The 23139-nt window shown below is 40.4% G+C and overlaps 2 protein-coding genes across 4 annotated transcripts in view; one reads left to right on the top strand and one right to left on the bottom strand.

Moving 5' to 3' along the window:
- Positions 1 to 17633, bottom strand: part of arhgef25b (Rho guanine nucleotide exchange factor (GEF) 25b) — a 42378-nt gene extending 24745 nt beyond the window's left edge. The window contains exons 1-2 of one of the 3 annotated variants that reach the window (XM_049577037.1): positions 17624 to 17633; positions 12115 to 12220 (exon numbers count right to left, since the gene is read on the bottom strand). Coding sequence is in view for 2 of the 3 variants with exons in the window: in XM_049576865.1 (XP_049432822.1) it covers positions 12115 to 12220; positions 14826 to 14888 (169 nt within the window). In the remaining variant the exon portion in view is untranslated. Of the gene's footprint in view, positions 1 to 9055; positions 9467 to 12114; positions 12221 to 14825; positions 15264 to 17623 lie in introns of those variants that run through there. The other 2 variants (XM_049576865.1, XM_049576957.1) reach the window with 2 other exon arrangements.
- Positions 16565 to 23120, top strand: ankrd33ab (ankyrin repeat domain 33Ab). The gene is made up of 5 exons (XM_049577927.1): positions 16565 to 16708; positions 17594 to 17902; positions 17999 to 18128; positions 18311 to 18451; positions 21364 to 23120. The coding sequence occupies exons 2-5, from the start codon at positions 17642 to 17644 to the stop codon at positions 22209 to 22211; spliced, it is 1380 nt and encodes a 459-aa protein (XP_049433884.1). The 5' UTR covers positions 16565 to 16708; positions 17594 to 17641; the 3' UTR covers positions 22212 to 23120.
- Positions 23121 to 23139: the final 19 nt, after the last annotated feature.

Genomic DNA, 23139 nt, shown 5'->3' with positions numbered 1-23139 from the left:
CTCATTCTTGGTTAACTCTTATGTCAGTAAGATAAGACATCTACGGACGTTACAGTGGGTGTACGAGGTAGATGGGTAGGTTACAGAGGAGGAAGTGGGTGTAATCTCCTGGCTTTTCGGCTGGTAGGTGGGCAAACTATAAACGGCCAGAGAAGAGGTGGAGATACCCTGTATACCTGTGTACACCCTCCATTGCACTACTGGATACTGATGTCTTCTTTCTGTTAAAACAATCCAGTTAAAGTTCTGACTGTCCTCTTAACCTTTCGAAGTTGTCAAAACCATGTCCAGAAATGTCCTATTAAAAATTAAATTAATATCGCTCTCTGCATAATTTCAGGTTAAGTGGAAGTCTTTGAGTAAAAACTTTATTGTGGGTAACTACGCTATCCTCTGAATCACAAAGGGCAGACGGGCTACTTTAAAGCACTTGAACGCTACTTTGAATAACAACCAAAACATTTAGACTTTAGGTTTGTGGTTTAGGTTATTGCTGAAAGCAAGTTGGTGTATTAACAGTTACAGTTAGAGCATAAAATCCTTTCACAAAGCTAAACCTACAGAGTTTTATAAGGTTAGGATATAAAGAGAAGATTGTTCGTCTCCTCAAGTCGTAGTGCATTAATAATTAACACATATTACATGAGAAGAAGAGTATACTGTATTTGTGCTGAGTGCTGTTTCCATGACCTAATTTACATCTCGGGAGTCTCTCACTCTCTCTCTCTGTGTTACAGCAGATGGTTGGGAGACTGTTAACTACATCTTCCCCCACCAAACCCCATAAATGGTCATGGTCAGCAACAGCTCGAATTATTGAAATGCTGTTGGAGCTTCGAACAGCACGGTGACACTCCACCAAAGTCTAAGCATGACTAAAGCTTTGCACATGTTATGTGCCAGGCCTTCATCTGTGTGTGTACGGGAGCAGATTACTGTTGGTGCTTCATATTCTGTGCATGCTGATGGATGTAATTATCATTATTGCAATCAAATCCATGCATGTTTGAGTTAAAACGGCCTGTTTCACTTCCTGTTGGAATACTGCCAAGGAAAATACTCCTCAGTCCACACCGCTGTCCTCACCAAAACTACAAATCAGCCACGTTCATGTCATCTGCGTCCACTCACTCCTAAACAGAGCTGATGCACAGTTTTTCAATCCAGGAGAGTGACAGATTAATAGAGCTAAATATGCATGCGTGCACATCTTTGCTCCACATTAAACTAATGCAGGGGTTTCATTCCTGAACATGAGAGATGACTTGTAACATGTAGATATGAAATCAGGTGGTAACCTTCAGCAGGTTAAAACTGCAGGTCCTTGAATGCCCACTTGAAGCTGGCTCCAAAAGCGAGTCTGACTCCACAGACGCTCACATTAAAATGCTCAACCTTACAGCAGAAATAAACATGTTTACAGCAACCCCCCAGGAAGTGCTCAAGGCTTTGAAGACTATTTATGAAGTGGCCAAATAGTGAACTTACATCTGTCATGTGATGCTATGTGGCCCCAAAAGACTTTTTCCAATTGACTTACATGGCAAAAAAGATATCTGTAAATCAGTATGTGAATTTTTTGGAGCATCACAACCCCTGAAAATGATTCGTTTTACTTTTAGAATTTGATCCAATTGGTCCAATGACACTTGAAAAGTCTATAATAGCCATACTAATCGTATTTTATCTCCATCTACATTAGCAGAGTGCTAACCTGGAAGTAGCCAGCTCGGCTTTAGTGCACCTGCTGCATGGTCCACACAGGTTGGAAACACTGTTGATCATCTGTGCACTTTTATATGTTTTATATGTTGAACTGTTCTGGTGTCATGTACCACTGAGCAATTTTCCCAGGAATTAATGGGGACAGCGTCCATAACTGTATCGAGTTCTGTTTATACATTCACGCTTTACAGTTTGGTACACAATGGTTTTGGTCTCTAATTTTCCTTCATGACAGCTGTACAGAGGTAGAATTTGGCTCTAAAACCAAGATGGTGACAGCCAAAATGTCCAACTCGAGGCTTCAAAACAGGAGTCCACAAAACAATTGGTGATGTCAGGTGGCTACCTCCATTATTTTTACACAGCCTGTGTATGAAATGTCACAATACGTTTGCTGTGACTATAAAAGTTTTAGGAATTTTGGCTTGGCAACATGTAAAAATACAGAATGGAGCTTAAGGTTAAACCAGGATCTGATCAGCTGATCTCCCTGTGCCTCAACTTCTCATCTATACAGAGTCTATATATATCCCACTCCATACATTCAGGTCCTGCTGCTGAAAGCATTTATTTCTCAGTCATTGGCCTGCACCTTCCATGTTAATTACTTTAAAATATTGCTGCTTCAAAATGATCGCTATCCACTGGCTAGCTGCCAATGCTGCATCACAGAATGGTTCAGTAAGTAGGCTAACACCAAACTGAGATGCAACCGGCACTCGAACATACATTTCATCATCTATATTTCCATATATGTACAGATATCAATGTTAATGTAAATGCTTGTGGTTTGCTCTCTGTTTGCTCTTTGCTCTCAGCGTCTGTGACCTGAACAATTATTAGGTCAATTGCATTAGCTAGAAAAATACAGGAATGATTATGATTAATGTCTCTTCACATCACATGCGATTACATCCTGCACGTTAACAGCTGACCTAGTTACAGTTTTCACAGTGTAGCAGGACATCTACTCCTCGCGCCACTTCCTTTTTCCCACGGAGCTGCTGGCTGCAGATGTGGGCTCTCACTCGTACGTTGTGGTCATCCCTCATAGTTTTTGTTTGTTGCTTAAAAACAACTTTCTGTCTACTCTGTCTCCCCTCGCTGAAGGTCTGGTTAAAGTCTAAGTTTAGCACAACACAGGAATGAGTAAGTGTACTGAAGAGTATTAAACACAGCACACCAGTTCCACAGGTGTTTGCACTGGCATCAGGTAGCTTCTGCTTACAGATATAGATAGAAGACTTGTCCCGAATTTGGCTAACATGTATAACTGTCCAAGTGTGTTCTTTGAAAGTGCAATGTGTAAGATATGACCAGTTTAAAACATTCAAAAAACAAAAAAAGACTTTATCAACAACATGTAATAAAATAATGATGTTATGTCAAAGACGTCTATGTATTGTGCTGCTGAGATATCTACTGAAATTAGCACGCTAACCTGCTAGCCACAGCCGGTCTTGTCTTGAAATACCACTTGTGCTTTAAGAGGCAATAGTGAGTGACTGTAGTGTCCAGTCGTCGTTTTTGTTTTTTTACAAAACCAGTGTTTGGCGAGAGAGCTTATTTGTTTTTTGTGGAGTTTGAGTGAAGTGTGTTTCACAATAAGTTAACAGGGCATTTAAGACAGAGAGAAACTTGAATTCAGATGTTGTATAGGTGTACTTTTACAAAGAAATACAGCCTGGTCTCACCATGAAGGCATCAAAAACCACTACATAAGCAGTGGCCCTTGGCATCAGTTATGGATGCACAATGCACCCTTTAGCGTCTGTATGAGATGCACCAAGCTTTCAACGAACTCCAATATAAACCCATCTTCATCACCTAGATGGTCAGAACTATGGAAGTCGTCTAAAGAGTGCGAAAGTCTGTGTAGGATGGGTGGGGTGGGAGGGGAGGTGGATGGATCCAACAAGCACAGGACTTTGACCTAGGAGACGGGCGTTTGTGTCCCATGTGAAACTAAAAGTCAGCGTTGAGTTATTTTGTCACGTCAGTCGTTTGTCAACCACAAACTTTTCCTATCCTCATAACCAAATAGTGTTGTATTTACTTGACTGAAAAAGCTAAGAAAACTTGTACTAGTTGGTATGGAGATGAAAATAGTCTCTAAACTACTTTTAGTTTGGAATATGTGGCCACGCATTACGCATTGCATCTTAGATGAAAATCAAGTTCAAATGACGATCAGGTAGCCCACTAAAGCCACCAAATGTAAAAGGTCAAAATGTCTGAGCCAACAGATGAGATAAGCTTCTGTATATGTAGGTTATCTGTGGTACCAAACACTTTTGTGCTTATTAGTCATCATGTTTACTTCTTCACATACTGGCAGTGATGACCTCAAGCACACTGGTGGACTAATGGACTGTTAGTCATGGCAGTTTCTGAGTCACAGTGATATATGTGTAATGAGACAGTGAGATTGTTGGCAGGACTTTTAAGTAGATTTCCAAGTAAACATACTTTATCTGGAGGTGTTTCTCTGTCTTTATAAATAGCTGTTGGACATTGCTGCCAAATGAAACACTCAATGAGAGTGGTTGCACAATGAGGGAGTTATAAGAAGGAAGTCTTTAGGGGAGGCAGAGGGAGATCAGAAAGCTGCACAAACAGAGGAAGAAAGCCCCAAACCACATCAGAACAACACTAAAAAATAAAAGAAAAAGGCTCTCCTGGAAAAGTATTCCTGCAACCAAGAAGAGAAAAGGTATGAATGCAGAGACAAGCAGATTAGATGAAGAAAGAAGACCTGGTGCTGTCCTGACTGTGGCTGCTGGGCAAAGCAAACTCATTCACAGACTCACAAACAGACAAATTGGTATTTTTAGAGTCACATGGGTAGAAAACACCTTGTATAACAGCAATACTGACAACACATCACACAGGCGATGTGTCTCCCAAAGGAAAATGTTTGAGATGTTCTATTAATCTTTGCAATCAGAGGTGAGAAAGTGAGGCATCTCCACTCAAGGCTGTTTTCATTTTTTTTTTTATATTTAACACGTCTATTTTCAGGGTCTGTCAGAGCAGTGCAGCTCAGAGAAGAGCTGTTCTGTAATCACTCCCCGAGCAACTGGAACAACAGAGGATTTAAGGGTCGGGGCAGTAATGGGACGTGTTTGTGTGTCTATGTATGTGTATATTCAAGTGTGTGTGTGTGTGTGTGTGTGCATACAGCTGCCTTTGCTCTGGAGTCACAGTATTGTAGGGGTACGGATTAAGAAAATCACTCTATTTTTACATCCAGTCAAAAATGCTTCTGATATGAAAGCAGTAACTAAAGCTACGCAGGGACAAAGAGATGAAAGAGAACAGTCTTTACTGATGTAAGCTAATGTTTTCATCTCATATTATCACAGCATAGAGTGCTCCAGGAATGAGTCCTGAAACCCAGATGTGAGTTAGCATTTTAGCACCCTGGTTCCCTCGTCTCAAAGTCAATGGGCGGTTTGGTTAGATGACTGAAATCAGGTCTGTGGTTACACAAGCTTAATAGACTTTTACGCTTTGTTCTACGACATAAAATACATCAGTAAATACCTCACTTGTGAACTTTGAAGCTTCTATGTGTCTAAAAAAAAGGCGGCTAAATGTGACTACAGAACATCATTGTGCTGAACACAGCTTTACAGCCTCATTGTGGGGTTGACGTTAAGACATCCGACCATGGTGTAGTTTGTTTATAGCCTAACATTCGCGTTTTACTTCTAAAACAGTACATAAGACACACACACACCCCAATAAAGTGAGTGGTGGACCGAAGAAAGAAGAAAGGCAGAGGAAGTCTGAGGAAGAGCTGTAGGCTCAAAACATCACTCTGCATTAAAATCCCTCTAAATGGGAGATGCTCGGTGTGTGGATGTATTTGTTTTCTGGCTTTTTACTTCTGGAAAATGCATTTGGGCTTCAAAAATCATAAAAGCTGTGTCAATTTATGAAGATTATCTTGCTGAACAAAACATGGAAGTGGCATTTGTTTGCCACAGAGCTTATTTTCGGCAATAATCCAGCATCCAAGGGAAAAATCCCTCAGGCTATTTGACGAAGGTACCAGGGCGAAGCTAACTTGTGCTGCAGCCTACTGGAGCACTCTTTAGCCTACAAATCCAGAAACTCTGCCACATATGGAGCCCTAAAACTGACTGAATGTTGTAAAACATTAACAGACTCGTGACAAATGTAGCAATATTGTTGATTAAATAGTGTTATTATAATGGCGTGCAACAGGAAATAGGCTTTATGCTTTTCCTTCAACTCCCAATCAGTTGGTAATAAAAAAGAAAAACATTTTTTCTTGACTATTAATTACCGATTTGGCCTACTCCTGTACTAGTAAAGGCATTTTAGCAGACAAGATCATGGTTACACAGCTAGCTACTGCTACTTGAAAGTTCACAGACACCACCAGTCTTCAGCTCTGCTTTAGCTTCTGTTAGCACATTATTACCTCAACAGAAATCAACACAAACATTCAATATTACCAGCAGAAAAAAATCAGAGAAGCTTTCATCTCATAATATCTGATTACTGTCAGTGATGCAGAGAGAGATCATAATGAAGATATTCCATTCTGAGTCTTATAAATCTTTCCATTTCATTGGGGCAGTGACTCATTGATTCATGTGTTTCAAAGATTCAGTGATCAGCACCACATTCAGAAACAGTGCAGAGATCCAGATGTGACTCTATCACTGACTTTTATTGAAACATGAATCACTGCTCTCTCTCTATCTGTAGCCTATCACATCCCTCTAAACACAGACTGCTGACTTACTGCGGGGGAATCTTGGAAAAAAAAAACATGAATGAAACTATCTCTGCCTTGTTTTCTGTTAAATACATGGCCTTCAAATCCACAAACAATGATGCCACTGTGTCATCTTGGAGCAGACTTTCTAAAAGACTCTCATGGTATTTCATGGAAGCAGAGTTCCTATTTAAAGGAGTATCCACTCCTCAGCCCTGTCACTTTTTCTTTAACGATAGGAACAACAATCAACATGCATTGCATAGTTTGCCAACCCTATTTGTACCTCCAGTCCAAAGGAAATCCTCACTTGGCCCCGACGCCAGGGTCGAGGGCTGTAGCCCACAACAGTGAAGCCACTTGTCAACAAGACAAACACAACAGAATACAACATAGGCTACAATACAACATTCACTCATAAAGAGAAACCAAACCCAACAGGGACAAATGAACCCCTGACTAACTGCAGCTAGCAACATTACAGCCTGTTGCTTGGTTGGTACCATAAAATGTGGCTGAGGTTGCTGCTAACAGTGGCTCATTAGCAGAGTTAATATGCTGAGTTTCATTGTTTCAGCTCATTCTCCCTACATTCACAAAAGTAGACATTTTTTGGTTGTTGTGTCATTGTAACAGTGCAAACAATACTGTAACAGCACCATTTTAGACCCAATAAACAAACAAAAGCCAACACAAAGCAAACATGAGAATGCTAATATTAGTCTGGACCCCCAGCAATCACTTTGTGGAAGCTAGAGGATTCACAGTAAGACAAAAGAATATTAGCCAAGCAGGCCAAACAAAGGGGTTTCGTGAATCCTTGGATAGCAAGAGAATGACAGATGTGATGCTCCCTATGACTGGCTAGTACTTGTCACCTTTGTTGGTTGGACTGATTAAATTTATGCAAGAGGAGTGGGATTCGTTAGGGTTAGGATAGGAATGTCAGGGAAAGCCAATCAGAGGCAGAATAAGGCAGAGTATGGCAATTTCTCCGCTATTGTAGGATTCGCAAATTCACTTCCAAGCCTACATGGTGTGTGTGTGTTTGGTGGGGGCAGGGCATCTATTAGCAATGGTTGTCAAAAGTTGGACTATAAGCAGAAATATGTTTTTTTAAGCTGTCACTGCAGGGCAAACAGATACCGTCTAATTCACAAAGCACGCGCAGAAGGTGAAATGCTCCACTAACTGCACTGCCAAGCAGATTGCGTCTCGGTGCTCCGGTGTTATTTGCACGTATTTAAATGAGGTAATATGCATATATTACCTTTCTTTCTTTTACCTTTCTATGCAAATGAGCCTCATTGATAAATAACGTCTAATTCACTAACACCAGCGCTAATAGCCACACGCAGTTTGAGTGAAGTAAATAACGTCTTTAGAAAGCTGGTGCAAACTGGGCGCTCCTCTGTGGTAGCCTCTCGCCCAGACTTTCCAGTGATCGTGGCAGCAGTGATCGTCTGTTAAATCAGTCTGTAAATAATATTTTGACATTATAATCATTATTACTTTAATGGCATCCGAAGATATCGATGCATTGAACAAGTGACAGTCTGTGGTCGTTCTTAAAACACACTTCTGTCACGCACTTCAAAAGTAACTTTCAGTAATTTATTTTTACAAAACGGGGAAAACAAACGTGAACAAAAACGGTTCCATAATTCATATTAAATTCAAAAGATAATGAAAAAACAGCTACAAGTGAGAGGGAATAGTGATAAAGTGGTCAGACTTGGTCAAATCCACAGCCTCAACCCATCCGACACTGTTAGACTGACTCTCCAGCAGACATCACTACATGAGGGTATACAGTATTCAGTACTTTGCCAAACACTTACCATGCCATGCCATATGGCTAATTGCAATCAGGGGCAAATCAGGGGCAAACTGCACTCAGCTGCCAAACTTTGTGGCCGTGTTTTCGCTGGTATATCATTAGTACAATATCCTTTGTGACTAGGACGTTAAGACGGAGCAAACTACGGGTGCAAATGAAGTGCAATTCAAGGTGCTATCAGCGGCCGCAGTTCATTCTTTGTGAATTCGGCCCTGAGTGTTTCTTATGATATTTTTCTCTGCATCTATAAATGCAAGATACCTTTAAGGTCTAGTGTGTAGGATTTAGTGACATCTAGCAGTGAGGTTGCACATTGCAACCAACTGAAACTTCTCCTGTGTGCCAAGCGTGAAGGAGAACTATGTTGGCCAACGCAAAAATGCAAATGGCCCTTTAAACAGATAGTGTTTGGTTTGTCCTTTCTGGGCTACTAACATGGCAAGAAGACCCACTATAGATATAACGGCTCATTCTATGGCTATAAGCTTATTCTATGATCGTTTCTTACCAATGTAAAGTGTCTTTGAGTACTATGAAAAGCACTCTATAAATAAAATGTATTATTATTAATAACTAAAACACAATGATTATAAGTTACATGTGATCATACACTAATGAAAACACTGTTATGAACATTATATTTCATCTCTGCTATATATCATCTTAAATCCTACACAATGTCATCATCAGTGTAAACTTTACTCCACCGCCGGAGAACAACTGCAGCATCTACATACCTCTAACTCGACCAAAGCAGCAGCCACATTTGCTGAGCAGTTTTCTGAACAGGTGCTGACACCCACACCCTCGCTGGTGGTGACCCCCTCTCATGATGATCCACTCCTGCTGCTAGACCCAAGACTATCAGAAGCAGGCATCATGCTGGATGGACACACACATATAAGCACATGCACACACAAACACACAGACACACACTATTCCTGCAGTAATACCCTGAGGATAGCGGAGTAAAACTGCACAGAGAGCTCCAAAGTCATAGTCCAAATCTGAGTAGAAACCTCTGGGATGAAAAATGCTGCCTCTGTCCCATGATTTAAAGAACAGCGGGGAAACCCATAGAGACAGCGCTCTCCTCTGCTCTCGAGCCTCTCTGTGTGGCCAGATAGTGGACAAAGATTATGAGAGGGACCAAAAGTAAGTGAGGGAGCGACAGAGAGGCAGGGAATAGGAGGGGCTGTGAGGAGGGAGGGGGTGGTGGCTAACATGCTGCACTGCTGTGCCAGCATCTGTTTCCCAGTCCCACCTCCTCACACGCCTCTCCCCTCCCCTTCTGCTCCCTCTCCTATCTCTCTTCACACCTCCCTCATCAGCTTCTCTTCTCAGTGGTCGCTCTGTGAATGCAATGAATGCAATGACAAAAAGGGACTTTTCCATTAAAGCTAAATTTCAACCAGTAAACTCCCTCTTAAACCATACAGCAAGCTAAATTAATAGAATATAATGACAGATTCACACACTGTACATACTGTCACAAGCAAAGACCCACTAATGCACAGCTGCACCTGTGCAAACACAGAACAAGCACCCAAATGTATATATTTTAAGTCAGTGGTTCCAAACCTGGGGGGCTGGACAAAGCTGCTAACTGGGACTGAAAAAATGAAGCCAGCGCACAAGTGCCAAAAACTGCAGTTCCTCTAATGGCCACTTGAGGCTGGCCCTAAAAGCGAGTCACTCCTCATTGACCCTCATGTTAAAATGCCCAACTTTACAGCACAATTAAACATGCTTACTACATGGTGCAAAAAAATTTATTTGGTCTTTAAAGCTAATTTTAACATTTATGACACCTGTACAGGGGTGAATTTTTATATAATTCACCTGTTTACATTTTATTAAAGCTTAAAGTTACACATAATTAAGGGCAGGGCCACTTGAGTGACAGGATACAGTCTGTGGTAACAAGCTGTCCGTAAGGTGTCACTACAATTTGTGAGTCAAATTCAGGCCTTGCTCCTACAGCTCCAACCTCTCATTCGAATGTAGTTAGTTCAGGCTCCAAAAAAAAAACCAAGACAGCCTTAATGCCAAACTCGAGGCTTCAAAAGTCCATAAACCAATGGGTGATGTCACGGCTACATTCATTATTTTATACAGTCTATGGTCAAGACTCCTCCAGGGGGCCACAAAGTAAATCTAAGGGGTCATTAGATGATAATCAAGTTTTAACCAGCGGCAGCAATGTCATGATGGCTGGTGTGGCTTTCACTTTGTGAGTCTGTGTGTGTGTGTCATCATGACAAAATGTGGTCCTGGAGACACTTTTTTTGTAGCGGGAACTACCACAGAAGCTGTTTTGAGAATTTTCAAGTGTTTATGTCTGTCTGTGGATAGATTTTATCAACACAACAGTCATGTAACCACAATACAGACCAAGTTTAAAGATGGCTGCGGTGCGAGTAAAGGGGGTTAGCATCATTAGGTACTACCCGCTGTCACAGCCACCTTTATGTTTAGAAGTGTGTGCAGATAACCTCTGATTCATAGATATGCTCTGAATATTGTATACAGCTCCTTTAATCTTCCTGTTTGCTTGTGACACTGGATAATCCGTCTTTAGTTGAGCTGGCCACCAGGAATTAACATATGCAAACTGTACCGAGGGGTCATCAGTGTACATACTGTAGTTTCAGAGAAAATTCAAAAACCTTCCTTGGAAATTGACTTGACCTCTGCGTCTTTGCGGGTTATATAGACAGACAAATTTAGAAGCGTGTGCACAAACACCACGACACTCCCCGTGTGAAGCTGAAGGTTTCTCTGTATGTAACTGACTGTATCACACTTTAACTTGAACACAGTAAAAGCAGCCGCAGATACTCAGATGTATGCGCACTCACAGATGAATAATTAATCAAATCAGATCAGCAAACATGATCTATCGTATGTTTTTTAAACTGGTGAAGACCCTCCCTCTCTGATCAATAAGGCAGCTGCCTGCTCTCCTTTGTCACCACAGGTACTGAAGCATTTGTGGATAAACCAACATGTGGAAACATCCGACACACAGCAAACTGAGCTGGCAGGATGGAGGCAGACCGATTTAATCTCAAAGCCAAGATTAAGCATTCATGACTAGATGATCTTCTGAGCGCAGCTGTCCAGGCTCGTAGCAGCCGGTAGTGTGATTCAAGGAGATTTATGCATAAACTCGTACGAACCCAAACATGGACAGAATCAGTGAAGAAGAAGAGGGGGAAAAAAGCAGCAGGAGGAAAATCTGTCTCTTCCACAGCTGCTGTTTCTATGTGACACACGTATATTAGACAGCTCCCCGGACACACACGGACAGATAAGCACACACTCCCGTCGCAGGTCGACCAACACAACCCTGGAATCTCAATCCACTGAGGACAGATTACAGCTATAAAAATATCAAAATGCTCTTGCTCTCTTGGCCACGGAGTTAAGCTTTTAAAAACTCTGCTGACATTATGATCCATGAAAGCTGAAAAGCACTGATCTCATCACAATGTGGGATTATTGTGTGTGCATGCATGTGTATGTGGGTGTGCATGTGCCTTATTAGCCAATATTTAATCATCAGGATAACGTAATGTGCTTTTTGTGTTGGGGCTGCTTTTAGTCTTTAAAATCTAAAATTCATTTGTGATGTTTTGAGTGCAGAGTGAAACGTTTTCAGTTAAAACCCTGAACACTGCTCTTCCTTTCCATCAGATAGCTCCCCACTATGGATGACATTAGAGGTGTAGAAAGCAGTGAATACCAGCGTTTCTCTACAGTCGCTAAAGACAACTACAGCAGATGAACCCACCTTTGCATCGTGCAGCCACACTGAACCTCCTGGCCCACCTGAACTGCGTCTGGATGTCCTGATTGTTTTCATCTGGCAACAGTCTCTCCTGGCTGCTGTCTGAACCCTTACACAAAAAAAAGATTAAACAGTTAAACAAGTTAAATAAAAACACATCGTCCTCTTTATCAGAAGCCTTTATTTGTAGCTGTAATTAAATCTGAATGTATGTGTGTGGCAGATTTATTGTAGGGGCAGGCTGGATTCAGTGGCGTGAGATAGTTATAGCGGGCCCTAGAGCATGTTATAAGGCGCACACACACACACACACACACACACACACACACACACACACACACACATGCACACACCACTGGCAACTGTTTATAAAAATGCCAGAGGAATCTATTTTAGGGAGCATTGCTACTTTTTCCTCCTATTCATCTCTCTTGTCTTTTCTTATTGCCACTTTTCTGTTTAAAGGGCACGACTGCTCACTGGAGTTGCAGATGTGCGCAGCTTGTGCCTAAAGTAGCTACTGTATTGTATCGTCATGTCACATGATCAAATACAGACTTGACATTAGGCAACATCAAGGGTGCGCTCTGAATCGCATACTTTTTCTTTTTACTTTTAGTAGATGATGCAGCTGCCATTAAAAAGTATGTACTGCTGCATGCAGTATGCACACACTTACTTCTTTCTCTTAACATTACGTCCTGAACTTTGACCCTCTTGCTTTTATAACTGCTATCTTGGGAATAAAACAAACGCCACTTAGCAAGTTCGCCAGAGACAGAGATCAACCCGGAGAACTCTGCTGTTGTTACCTTGCAATGTATGTCAATTAACTTTTAAGTTCTAATTACACAGATTGTAGATTCTAACATATTACATTTACTACCATGAAATTACATCTGCATTTTTCTGTCATTGTTATTTTTCATAGTTAAGTCCTGCTGTTGTTGGTGATATTTAAGATTATTTTGTTCACTTAAAAAAAGAATATTCCTATTATTACTATTTGACTGCTCATCAGTTACTTGAATGTGCTGTCATCCATCATTTGGACTTCTGACAGCTGTCAATCAGTTGTCAATTGTTTGCGGCTCAGTCGATGTGACGTATCGTCCACTGCACAGAGGATTGTGGCTCAGAATAGGCAGAAAAGCATGCTGGCTTGCATGCTGCAAAATCCAATCTGATGAAGTAGAAGATCCTGGTATTTTTGGCATACTGCATTGCATCTGACATACTATGTATTGGGACATACGTGCATAATCTTTTTCTGGCACACTATATTAGACCGCACAGCAACATACATGTTACCCAACATTCATTATTGCATGCCTGTATATGACAAAAATATCAAAGAAAAGACGAATATATATATATATATATATATATACATATATACACACATATATATATATATATATATATATATATATATATATATTTCCAAGTTTTTATAGTGTATGTAGAATAAGCCTTTAATTTTGTTACAGATTGCTACTGACTATTTACCCAAAAAAGGGGAAAAAAAGTAAAGAAAAGAAAAGACAATCATGATGGAGATGGGATTGCATTTTTAGGGCATATAGCTCTCAAATGGCACCATTTTTAAGTTAATGTGATTTTTTTTTTTTTTTTTTTTTATAAACACAGGTGTAGTTCCAAGGTGGCAATCTGAATCATTCGCAAGGCCCCTTCACCCCACGGGCCCAGTGCAACCGCACTGCCTGCGCTGTCTATATTTACGCCCCTGGGTGAACCTAGTAGGACGGAAAGTGACTGAGCTAATTATACCATTTTTCCACTTTATTTCACCTCTGTCCAGCCCTCCATCTCTGCCTCAGCTTAAGTGGTTTCTTATCTTATCTTAGGAATTTCCCTGAGAGGGCTAAACTGACCTGGAGCGTACAGCACAACATCAAATCCTCGGCCAAAGAAGTCTAATGCTGAAGAATAAATCAGGTTGATTTGATCTTAAAAGTTGCTCCTAATCTATAAAACACTAAAAAACAAACCAGGGCTTGATTTTTTTCTAGTTAAGTCAACAGAAAATGAGTCTAAGTAAGATGTTTTGATGGACTCACACTGACATGCACCTCGTTGTTTGTGCGTTTTCAAAATTAGAAAGTACTGCTACATAAACAGCAGCAAACTGTCAGCATGCTATGCTTTCTTAACACATGGCCAATGATAATTAAACTAAGATCAACTTACCATCATCCCTGTTTATAAGACTAATAGTAATAATATAATTCCTTTAATTTATGTGCCTTTCAAAGTACTCAAGGATTGCTGACACTGTTGAAAAACAAGCAGCAATGCGTCTATAGATCATTAAATCAAACAAAGCAACAATATACAATGACTAGACAAAAATTAATAATTATAAAAACTAGAAGAATTGTGTTAGTACTGTATTTTTAAAAAATATGTTATTTAGTAAACTGGATAAAAGCAACGATTTGACTGAAGCGAGGTTCAGATAATCTGACACAAATGAGCACATTTACAGAAGTTCAAGCATGACAGAATATTCTTACTTTCAGGTGTGGTCTTCCTGTTTTGTGTCATTAATGATAACTCCATTACATTTACACAATGTCAGCATTATGTAAAATGTTACTAAGTTATTAAGAGTAGCCCCAAGTTCAGTTATACACGTTTTTAGCATCAAAGTTTGTTATTTCCATCTCCTCATTTGAACAACAAACACTCACTTCATTAATCCTGTATCTCAGAAGTTGTTCAGTCCTCCCCTGCACTTTTGCCAGAGTCTTCATTTTGCATCCCTGGCTCCTCTGTTTGTCTTAACGTAGCGTCCTTTTTCTTCAACTTAATGTCTTTAAATTCAGTCTCATTCTTCTCAGCTTATCCACGCATCTATAGCTGATCCTTTGAGTTTTACTCAATCAAAGGACACAAAGGTTTAAAGGCTTCAGAAAAAGAAGTCTGTCGTCCTGACTGACGTCCAGCAGAAGGTCAAAAGTAGACAGTTTAAGCTTCGCACCAGGTCTTTTTCTCCTCCGGGCAGATGAGTACAGCTGGTCAATTGCAGTGGGAGCTGTCCCCGGGCTCCTCTGGACAAGAAAGGGGTCAATCTGTGCGGACAAGTCCAGCCACGTCCCACAGTTCCCACAGGCTAATTTCAGTCTGTGACTTTTCCCAAAGCAGGAGTTTTAACTAACTCAGAATAGCTTTAGAAAAACTTTAAGTGCTCTTTTATTGTCATTCAAGACCAGATAATGCTGCCTATATGATTCCCTAGTTTTAGTTTTGTCAGTCCTGTTTCATTCACTTTTATTCTACACTCAACCATGACTGCACTGTAAGTCCTACAGTGGAGCAAGAAATATATTTAAATCCTTAGAGACCTCGTTTAATAGAATGCAGATACATTTAAATCATGTTAACGCAGTTTGTAGACACATGTATCATCAGTTTCAAGACTGAGATTAGAGTGTGTGGACTGTGTGAGAGATCCCCATCCTGTGGTTCATCTGAGCAATATCATCACTAAGCCTCAACAAAAGCTACTCTTTCACATGTTGCTGTTTTAACCTGTTGAGTCTGGAATCTGTCCCATCTGCTCAGAGCAGGTCAGTCACCACTGATGGGATTTGATCGTCTGCAAGTCAGTATTTACAATGAATTAGATTCCTCCCTCTTAAGCAGCTTACAGTTAACATTTCATACATCTACAATTGGATTAATTGCTTATTTGTGGATGGATCACAAATCCTGCAGGCAGTTTCTGTGTTTTAATAAGACACTAAATTTGCATAAGTTGACGTGTAGCTGTTATTTACACTCCAACTTTTCTTACATGTTGCTCTGTTTCTCTTCTAATTTGTTTTTTAAGTTTCTAATTTTGATTTGTGCCATTTTGTTGTGGTTCAAATGTCTCTGTGATATTTTATCAGAGAGTTAAAAACATGGGGAATCTACTTATTTTCACAAAAGAAAGAAAGAAAAAAGCAAAATAAAGACTTGAAAATTGGACATGACATACAATAACAATGATTTGCACATTCCTGCACATCTTTAGACTTCCAAAACAGACACTTAACAACATTAATTCTATGTATTCTTATATATTTTTTCATCTTCTGTTGTAAATGTGCTTACTTTATGTTAAATTCCCTGTATGTGTCCATCCTACTTGGCAATAAACCATGTCTGATTCTGGAGAAACTCTCTTTAATTTAGCCAATTATAGAACTTGTTTAGTCCCAGGTAGTATGGACAACACTGGGGTTGTGGTTAAAGATGAAAATGGCCAGAGCAGTACGTAATCCCCTCCATAAAGCTGTTGTAAGTGGGATGAGCTAAGCACAGAATCTGAACATGCAGCGTCGCAGTCAAGACTCCGCAAAGACTCCTCCTCTCAGTTTTATGTCATCACGACGATATGTGGGATGGAAATGGGCAACGTGCCGCTATTTACTGGCGCCGGGAGGAAACTGTGACCTCTCCGCTGCTCTGGAAACGCAGTGTTTGAGGAAGTCAGAAGTCGTCCAGCAAGAAATCACAGAGGTGTGACATGCACAGGCCGACACACGTGGATACATTTACATTTGCGGCTGATTGATTACCCTTTGTGGTGAGTGTTTCATTCTTTATGTTCATGTATAAGTTGGCTTGATCAAAGTGGTAGTGCATGATGAGGGATACTGAACTTCTGCATCTGAATTTTCACTTCTTTACTTTGGTTTCATGAACTTGTTTGTGGCATGTAACATTGGACATGTCTGAATTCAAAATTCTCAGACACTTTTCACAGTAAGAAGTGATTTTTATTTTTTTTTGTACGATACTAAAACAATGCGTGCCTTATGAAAATATCTGGAAAACCACCGTCATTCATCCACTATAGACGTTTTGAATATTCCCAAATCACTATTGTGTTGCTTTAATTTCACAGTGCCAGTAACACTTGAGTATAAGTGTAAACATTTTCATGTAATTACATACTAATTAAATTGTAGTAGTCATCAGTTTCAGATATGTTGGCTTCAGAAAGCAGCAATAGAGCCAAACCTTGGGTTGACTGGGGCCACATGTGACTGAGGTTATTCTGAGGTGGGTTGTTCCTCTTTTAGCCCTCCTGTATGTTCAGCACGGCTTTCAGATGCTGATCCAGTTACTCAACAGTAAAGGCACACTGAGCTCATGCAACCACACCCACTCCATGACACACATAACACACTCATAATCCCTGACTGACAGAATCATGTTTTTACTTTGTCAATCTGACAGTAAGCAAACTTTCGATCTTTCACTGTGGCAGATCTGAAGCCTTTTATATACTGCTTGTTGTGATTATCCAACAACTTTTTAACGCATTAATTACAGGAGCTTTTCAGGGAGGATAAATTCATACTTCGCTTAGTTTTCATCTCTAGAGTGCACTTGATTGCACCTTTGTTGCTATAGACAACATCCAGTAGTTTCTGCCAACTAGTTTCTATTTTTCATTTTCTTGTAGATGTAGCCAAAGAATACAGCACCGTCTCACCTGCTCTGCTGTTTGAAGATGGCCACCGCAGCAAAGGACCCCCACCTGGGCTCAGGCCCCGATGAGGACGACGTGTCTCTGGCGGGGAGCGGGTCTGATTCAGACAGCATCCTCTCCGATGACTCCGTGCTTCCAGATTACACACCAGAGATAACAGACGGGTGTGCAGCAGCAACACTGTATCGAGCATGTGTTCGTAATGACCCCGTTGCTCTGCGGAAAGTTCTGGACAGAGGGGTCACAAAAGAGGAGGTTGGAGAGCTGGACATCAACGGCTGGGTGAGAGTCTCATTCATAATGGTGATGATTCAGAACCTTTAAATCATAGCTCATAATGTCTAAAACACTCCCACTGTCACTGGTCCTCACCAACAGAACGGCTTGATGGTGGCCTGCTGCAAAGGATTTGTGGAAATTGTGCAGGGGCTTCACCACTGTCCCTTTATAGACATAAACCACCAGGACAACGAAGGCAACACTGCTCTGATGATTGCTTCCCAAGCAGGCAAGTCATACCTACAAACATAAAAAAGCAAAGATCAGAGGATAAACCAGCAAAGTAAACACAATAATGATGTAATTAGACAGTTGCATTGACATAGACTAAAAACACTTTAATTTGCAAGCAGCCCAAACCAGCTGACAAAGTGCTGATCTGATCTCTGAACTCTGTGTTTTTCTCTACAGGTCATATCAACACAGTCATGTATCTCCTAAACTACTATCCTGGGATAGACACTGAAATAAGGGATTGTCGAGGATTCACAGCGCTCATCAAAGCTGCTATGACCGGCCGCAATGACGTCGTGGCTGCCCTTGTTATGGCTGGTACGTAAGAGTGGGGACACAGCTAACTTTGTAGCACTAAATTTACAGATGATTTTAACTGTTACCTCCACCAAGGAGGTTGTGTTTTTGGTTCAGTTTGTTTGTGTGTCTGCAGAATTGCAAAAAAAACCTTCTGTCCTGATTTTAATGAAACTTGGGTGAAGGGTGTAGCATGGGCCCAAAAATGAACCCATTCAATTCTGGAGCAGATCTAAACAACAGGGTGGATTCACAAATTCTTTTTTACTTTTGTTAACACTGCAAAATAAGGCATATGGCCTTAATGGAGGTCTGCTTGTTCTGAGTGCCCTTCCAGTGTGTTTGCTTGATTTCCCATTTATTTTTACGTGTCTTGGCAAACAATTTTTGTTTGTCACTCATTTTGATTAATTCATTGCATATACTGATGCAAACTCTCTGGGAAATTATATAGAACTTGCATCATATCAATATATTGCATTTTTTTGATTAAAAAAAAAAAATTAGACCTAAGCATGTCATTCTATATTCCATATAGGGACAGCACAATATGCAAACATAATGATCAAAAAAATAAATCAAAATCATTTTGTGATTACTTTGACAGATATTGTGATTATCAGTTCCGATATTTTGCCCTTCATTTTAAGTGGAAAAAAAGGATGATGATTTGATTTTGCTGGGGTTTGTACCAAACAAGCATGTTCCCTGACATCTGGAATATGATTTGTGGATCGGGGCATCTCTGTGGCACCACAATGCTTCATTTATATGATAAATTTAGATGATAGATGGAGCATATCGTGACAAATGTATGTCTTTATAAAAAATAAATAAATAAAACTGCAGCTCCTGCAATTATACTTGGCCATATTGTAATTTTGACAATATTTGGATTAATTGCACAATAATATTGCATAGTCAAAGATTTCTAAAATGCACACAAGTCTATATACGTACAGATACATATAAAATAATATTCAGATGGCTTATAGTACAGTTTTCTCACCAGGGCTCCAGACATTCAAAAATCTGACTTCTACAAACCCTATTCTTCTTGGTCTCTTTCTCCACCAGTAAAAAAAAACACTGACTTTTCACAACATTGCACTCATACAGGAGCTGTTCAACTATGATGTTGTCTGGCTTTTTTCAAACCCTGACATTAGCTCATTAACCGGGACTCTTACAGCTCTAAATGAACAGTTACAGCACTGGCTGGTGGAGAGAATAGCTGAGCCCACGGTTTATCTGTCCTTATTTGAAGCCAGCTAACTCTGTCCACGAGTGAGTGTGCCTGTGACGCCAGACCGGTTTAAGGGATCACTCTGAGGACATTAGCACATCTTAGCACACCAGCCAATAACCTCTGACTTACTACTCTTGCAGGCTGGTTGTAGATTAGCCACTTGCAGAGCTATTTGTGGACTGTACACGTTTCCTAAAATCTCTAGTCATAATTTATTGTTTGACATTGCAGGAGGGCGGCAAATAATGACTGTTTTCTTCATTGATGAATCTGCTGTTTATTTTTTATTTTTTGTTAATTCATACTCTTTTAGTCTTGGAAATGGTAAAAAAGCTTGTGAGCTTGCGGTAATGCCTTCAATGTGCTTGTATTGTCAAGTAACAATGAAAAATCTTACTGTCACATATGCGAAAGAAAAACATCAGTATGCCATATTTGATAAGATGAAACCAGTGAATGGTTGGCATTTGTGCTAAAAAAAAAAAAAAAAAAAAGACAAACAATTAATGGATTATTAGAGTAGTTGCTTTCAATCAACAAACTGATTAAGTACTGAAGCTCTGCAATGCAGCCAGGGCTAGATGATATGATCTGTATCATAATAAACTGCAACATTTACCTTAATAACAATATCTGGGTTGCTAACTTTTTCTATGTTTGTTGCTGATATTACAGTGCTATTACCACTGTTATTATTATAGCCGATGCTGTTAAATCAATAGGCCAGTTACAAACAATGTCAGTATGGGCTTGGGTCATTTAAGGAAATGCACACTGATAGGCTTTGGTTTCTTATTTTAGAGTTAATGTCACTAATTCCCTGATGTGCATAGACTAATACAGATACGGTTAAAAATTTGAATGCTCAACATTTGTTTTAATGTGTTCTGTATCTATAAATGTTAGTCAATTCATTGTTCTTCAAATAGGCTGGATGTCCTTTGAAAGAGAAATACTTCAGTCCAGTACATTGACTGTAAGGACCAGAACATTTACTGAGAACAAATCTTTCCTAATTTAGATGAGACTCGTCGGTGCCAATAAAACCCATCTTCATTCGGATATCTTGACGCAAGTGCTTAAGAGACCCCTTAAAAAATAGCCATGCCAGTTCCCTCGCCCAAATTCAGTATAACATTGGAGCATTATTTAGCCCCCTTCTGGACAAGCTATGCTGACATAGTTGGTACCAATGGATGCATTAGGTGGTGTAGTTTTACAAGATGCCACTACTTTGATGCTAGCTTAAAAATTAGTACACCACAGCCTCCTAAAGACAGTAATATCGACCTCCAATTATTTTCTGCCACCAGAGGGCCTGAGAATACCCCTGTTGGGGATGCCACTGCATGTTATAGCTGAAAACACACAGGTGTACAGAATCATTTCATAACAGCTGCACTCAATTAAAGGGTTTCAGTTTGAGGGTCCTGGGTCTGTACATGCTGGCTCACTGGTATGGCATACTGGGACATTCACCTGGAACCTGGAACAGAACTATTGTTAATGTGATTAATGACACCTGTGCTTTTCTTGCTTTGACAAGTCAAAATATCAGCCAAGGAAAATGCCTATTAGCTCTCTGCAGATCTGATTTACACTAAAAAGAGAAGATGAATGAATTTTCAATTTTTAAACAAACCTTTCTCTCTTAATTCCTTTGCTCTGCCATCTCTATGTCCAGGTGCCGACATCCATGCAGTAGACTCCACCAAAGGAAAATGCGCTCGGGACTGGGCACTGAAAACAGGTCGCTATGAGACCCTGCATCGTCTCCGCCGCCTCAATATGCGGCCAAAAGCTGAGCAGTTCTGTGAGAGTTATGTCCCTGAGTGGCCTGAGCTCAAGGAGAGGGTAGCTAAGGCCACAGGTGAGAAAAGTGCTACTGAAAAAATCTCCCAGCGGCTCAAAAACACATTTGGATTCAGATTTCCTCGTGACCCCCAGGACAACGGGGTCTTGGACCATATGGTGCGCATTACCACCAGCGTCCACAGTCCACTTATTTCAACTGGATGCCGTCCCCTCTGCCCTACCAGCCCTCCTGAGGTGGGGAAGAGGCGCATGGCTGTGCCAGAGCTGGTGAAGCAACACACAGATAAGGAATTAGAAGAGAGCTCAGTGTGCCACAGCAACGGCTCAGTATCACGCATCATACCCACAATCCACTCAGCAGAGTCCATCTCTGCAACATGCTGTGCCGAGACGGAGCGGCGAGGCAGCATCCTCTCACTGGCCTCCACCAAAGTTGCCACTGCATTTATTCCCCGCAGTATGGCAAGAAGGAACAGCATATTCCCGTCTGGCTGCATCCCCAAGATTGACATCAGCAGGCCTTCAGAGGCAACGCCAAAGAAAGAAAAGAAGAAGAAGAGGAGGGACAAGGGCTTCCTGGAACCGCCCAAGTGGAGGTACAAGGAGATCAAGGATGAGAAGAAGAAGGCTGAGAAAGAAAAGGCTGAGAAAGAAAAGGCAGAGAAAGAAAAAAAGGAGAAAAATAAAGAAAAAGACAGCAAGAAGGCCAAAAAATAAGAGTTGCCCAAAACAGGGCTGTGATGCAGTACGAGAACAATATGCTTTCTGTGTTCACCTCAGGGTTTAAAATGTTCAAACCAAATATCTCAGGCATATTGAACAAATGCAGAACCTATAACTTAAAAGGAAATAGGTAAGAGAGGAGATATTTTCTTCCTAAACCTGGATGATGGAGGACCTCAAACGAGCACCGCAGAGACTCTTCTAGAGGAGTTTGAACCTTTTAGCCTGTAATGTCTAAAAGTTGAGACAAATGTTACGTATTTTTTGAGTTAGGATAGGAAAAAAAGTTTATTTTTTCATGGTTATGTGTAAATGTAAAGTATCAAAAAGACTAAACGGTACACTGCTACACTCTATGGTATCTACCTCATCATTCATACAGTAGCCTATACCTGTGTATCCTTCTCCTATATGCAAGATGTAAATATAGAATCACGTAGCTTTGTCATAGCTCATTTGTATTGTTATGTAATATTGTTACCAGCCATGACAGCAGAGCTGGTATTGTCTTTACCCTGAGGCTTTGTTTGTTTCATCATGACAAAATGTGGTCCTGGAGAGAATGGTCCTCCCACTTCACGCTCCAGGCCCACACTCATTTTAAGTCGTGTATCGGTGTCCCAGCTGGTGTGATCCCATTGAATAAAGGTCTATAGTTTTATGTATTTTTGTAAATAACTATTCAAAAATCACTTGTAAATACTGTACAGTGTGTAGCAAACATGTATCATGAAGGATCTGTTTTATCCTCCAGTTTTAATGCCACTCTCTGACATTGCCAATGACATCTTCACATCTCTCTTGCTTTTATTAACTCTATGAGAAATTACAAATAAATATAGAACAGCGAAAGTTTCAATTCAGTCAATTCATTCATTTGTTGGTGTTTAAAGTAGCACTAATAGTCAATATTGTCTAGACT

This window comes from Epinephelus fuscoguttatus, linkage group LG1 (genome assembly GCF_011397635.1).
Source record: "Epinephelus fuscoguttatus linkage group LG1, E.fuscoguttatus.final_Chr_v1".
NCBI lineage: Eukaryota > Metazoa > Chordata > Actinopteri > Perciformes > Serranidae > Epinephelus > Epinephelus fuscoguttatus.
Note: the sequence above shows the minus strand (reverse complement) of the source record. Positions and strands in the feature narration are given on the sequence as shown.

Bases quoted from the DNA above. Each gene is read 5' to 3' on its own strand.
- ankrd33ab (XM_049577927.1), top strand. From the start codon at position 17,642: ATGGCCACCGCAGCAAAGGACCCCCACCTGGGCTCAGGCCCCGATGAG. The intron at 17,903-17,998 runs GTGAGAGTCTCA...CCTCACCAACAG, and splicing joins AGCTGGACATCAACGGCTGG to AACGGCTTGATGGTGGCCTG. The intron at 18,129-18,310 runs GCAAGTCATACC...TTTTCTCTACAG, and splicing joins GATGATTGCTTCCCAAGCAG to GTCATATCAACACAGTCATG.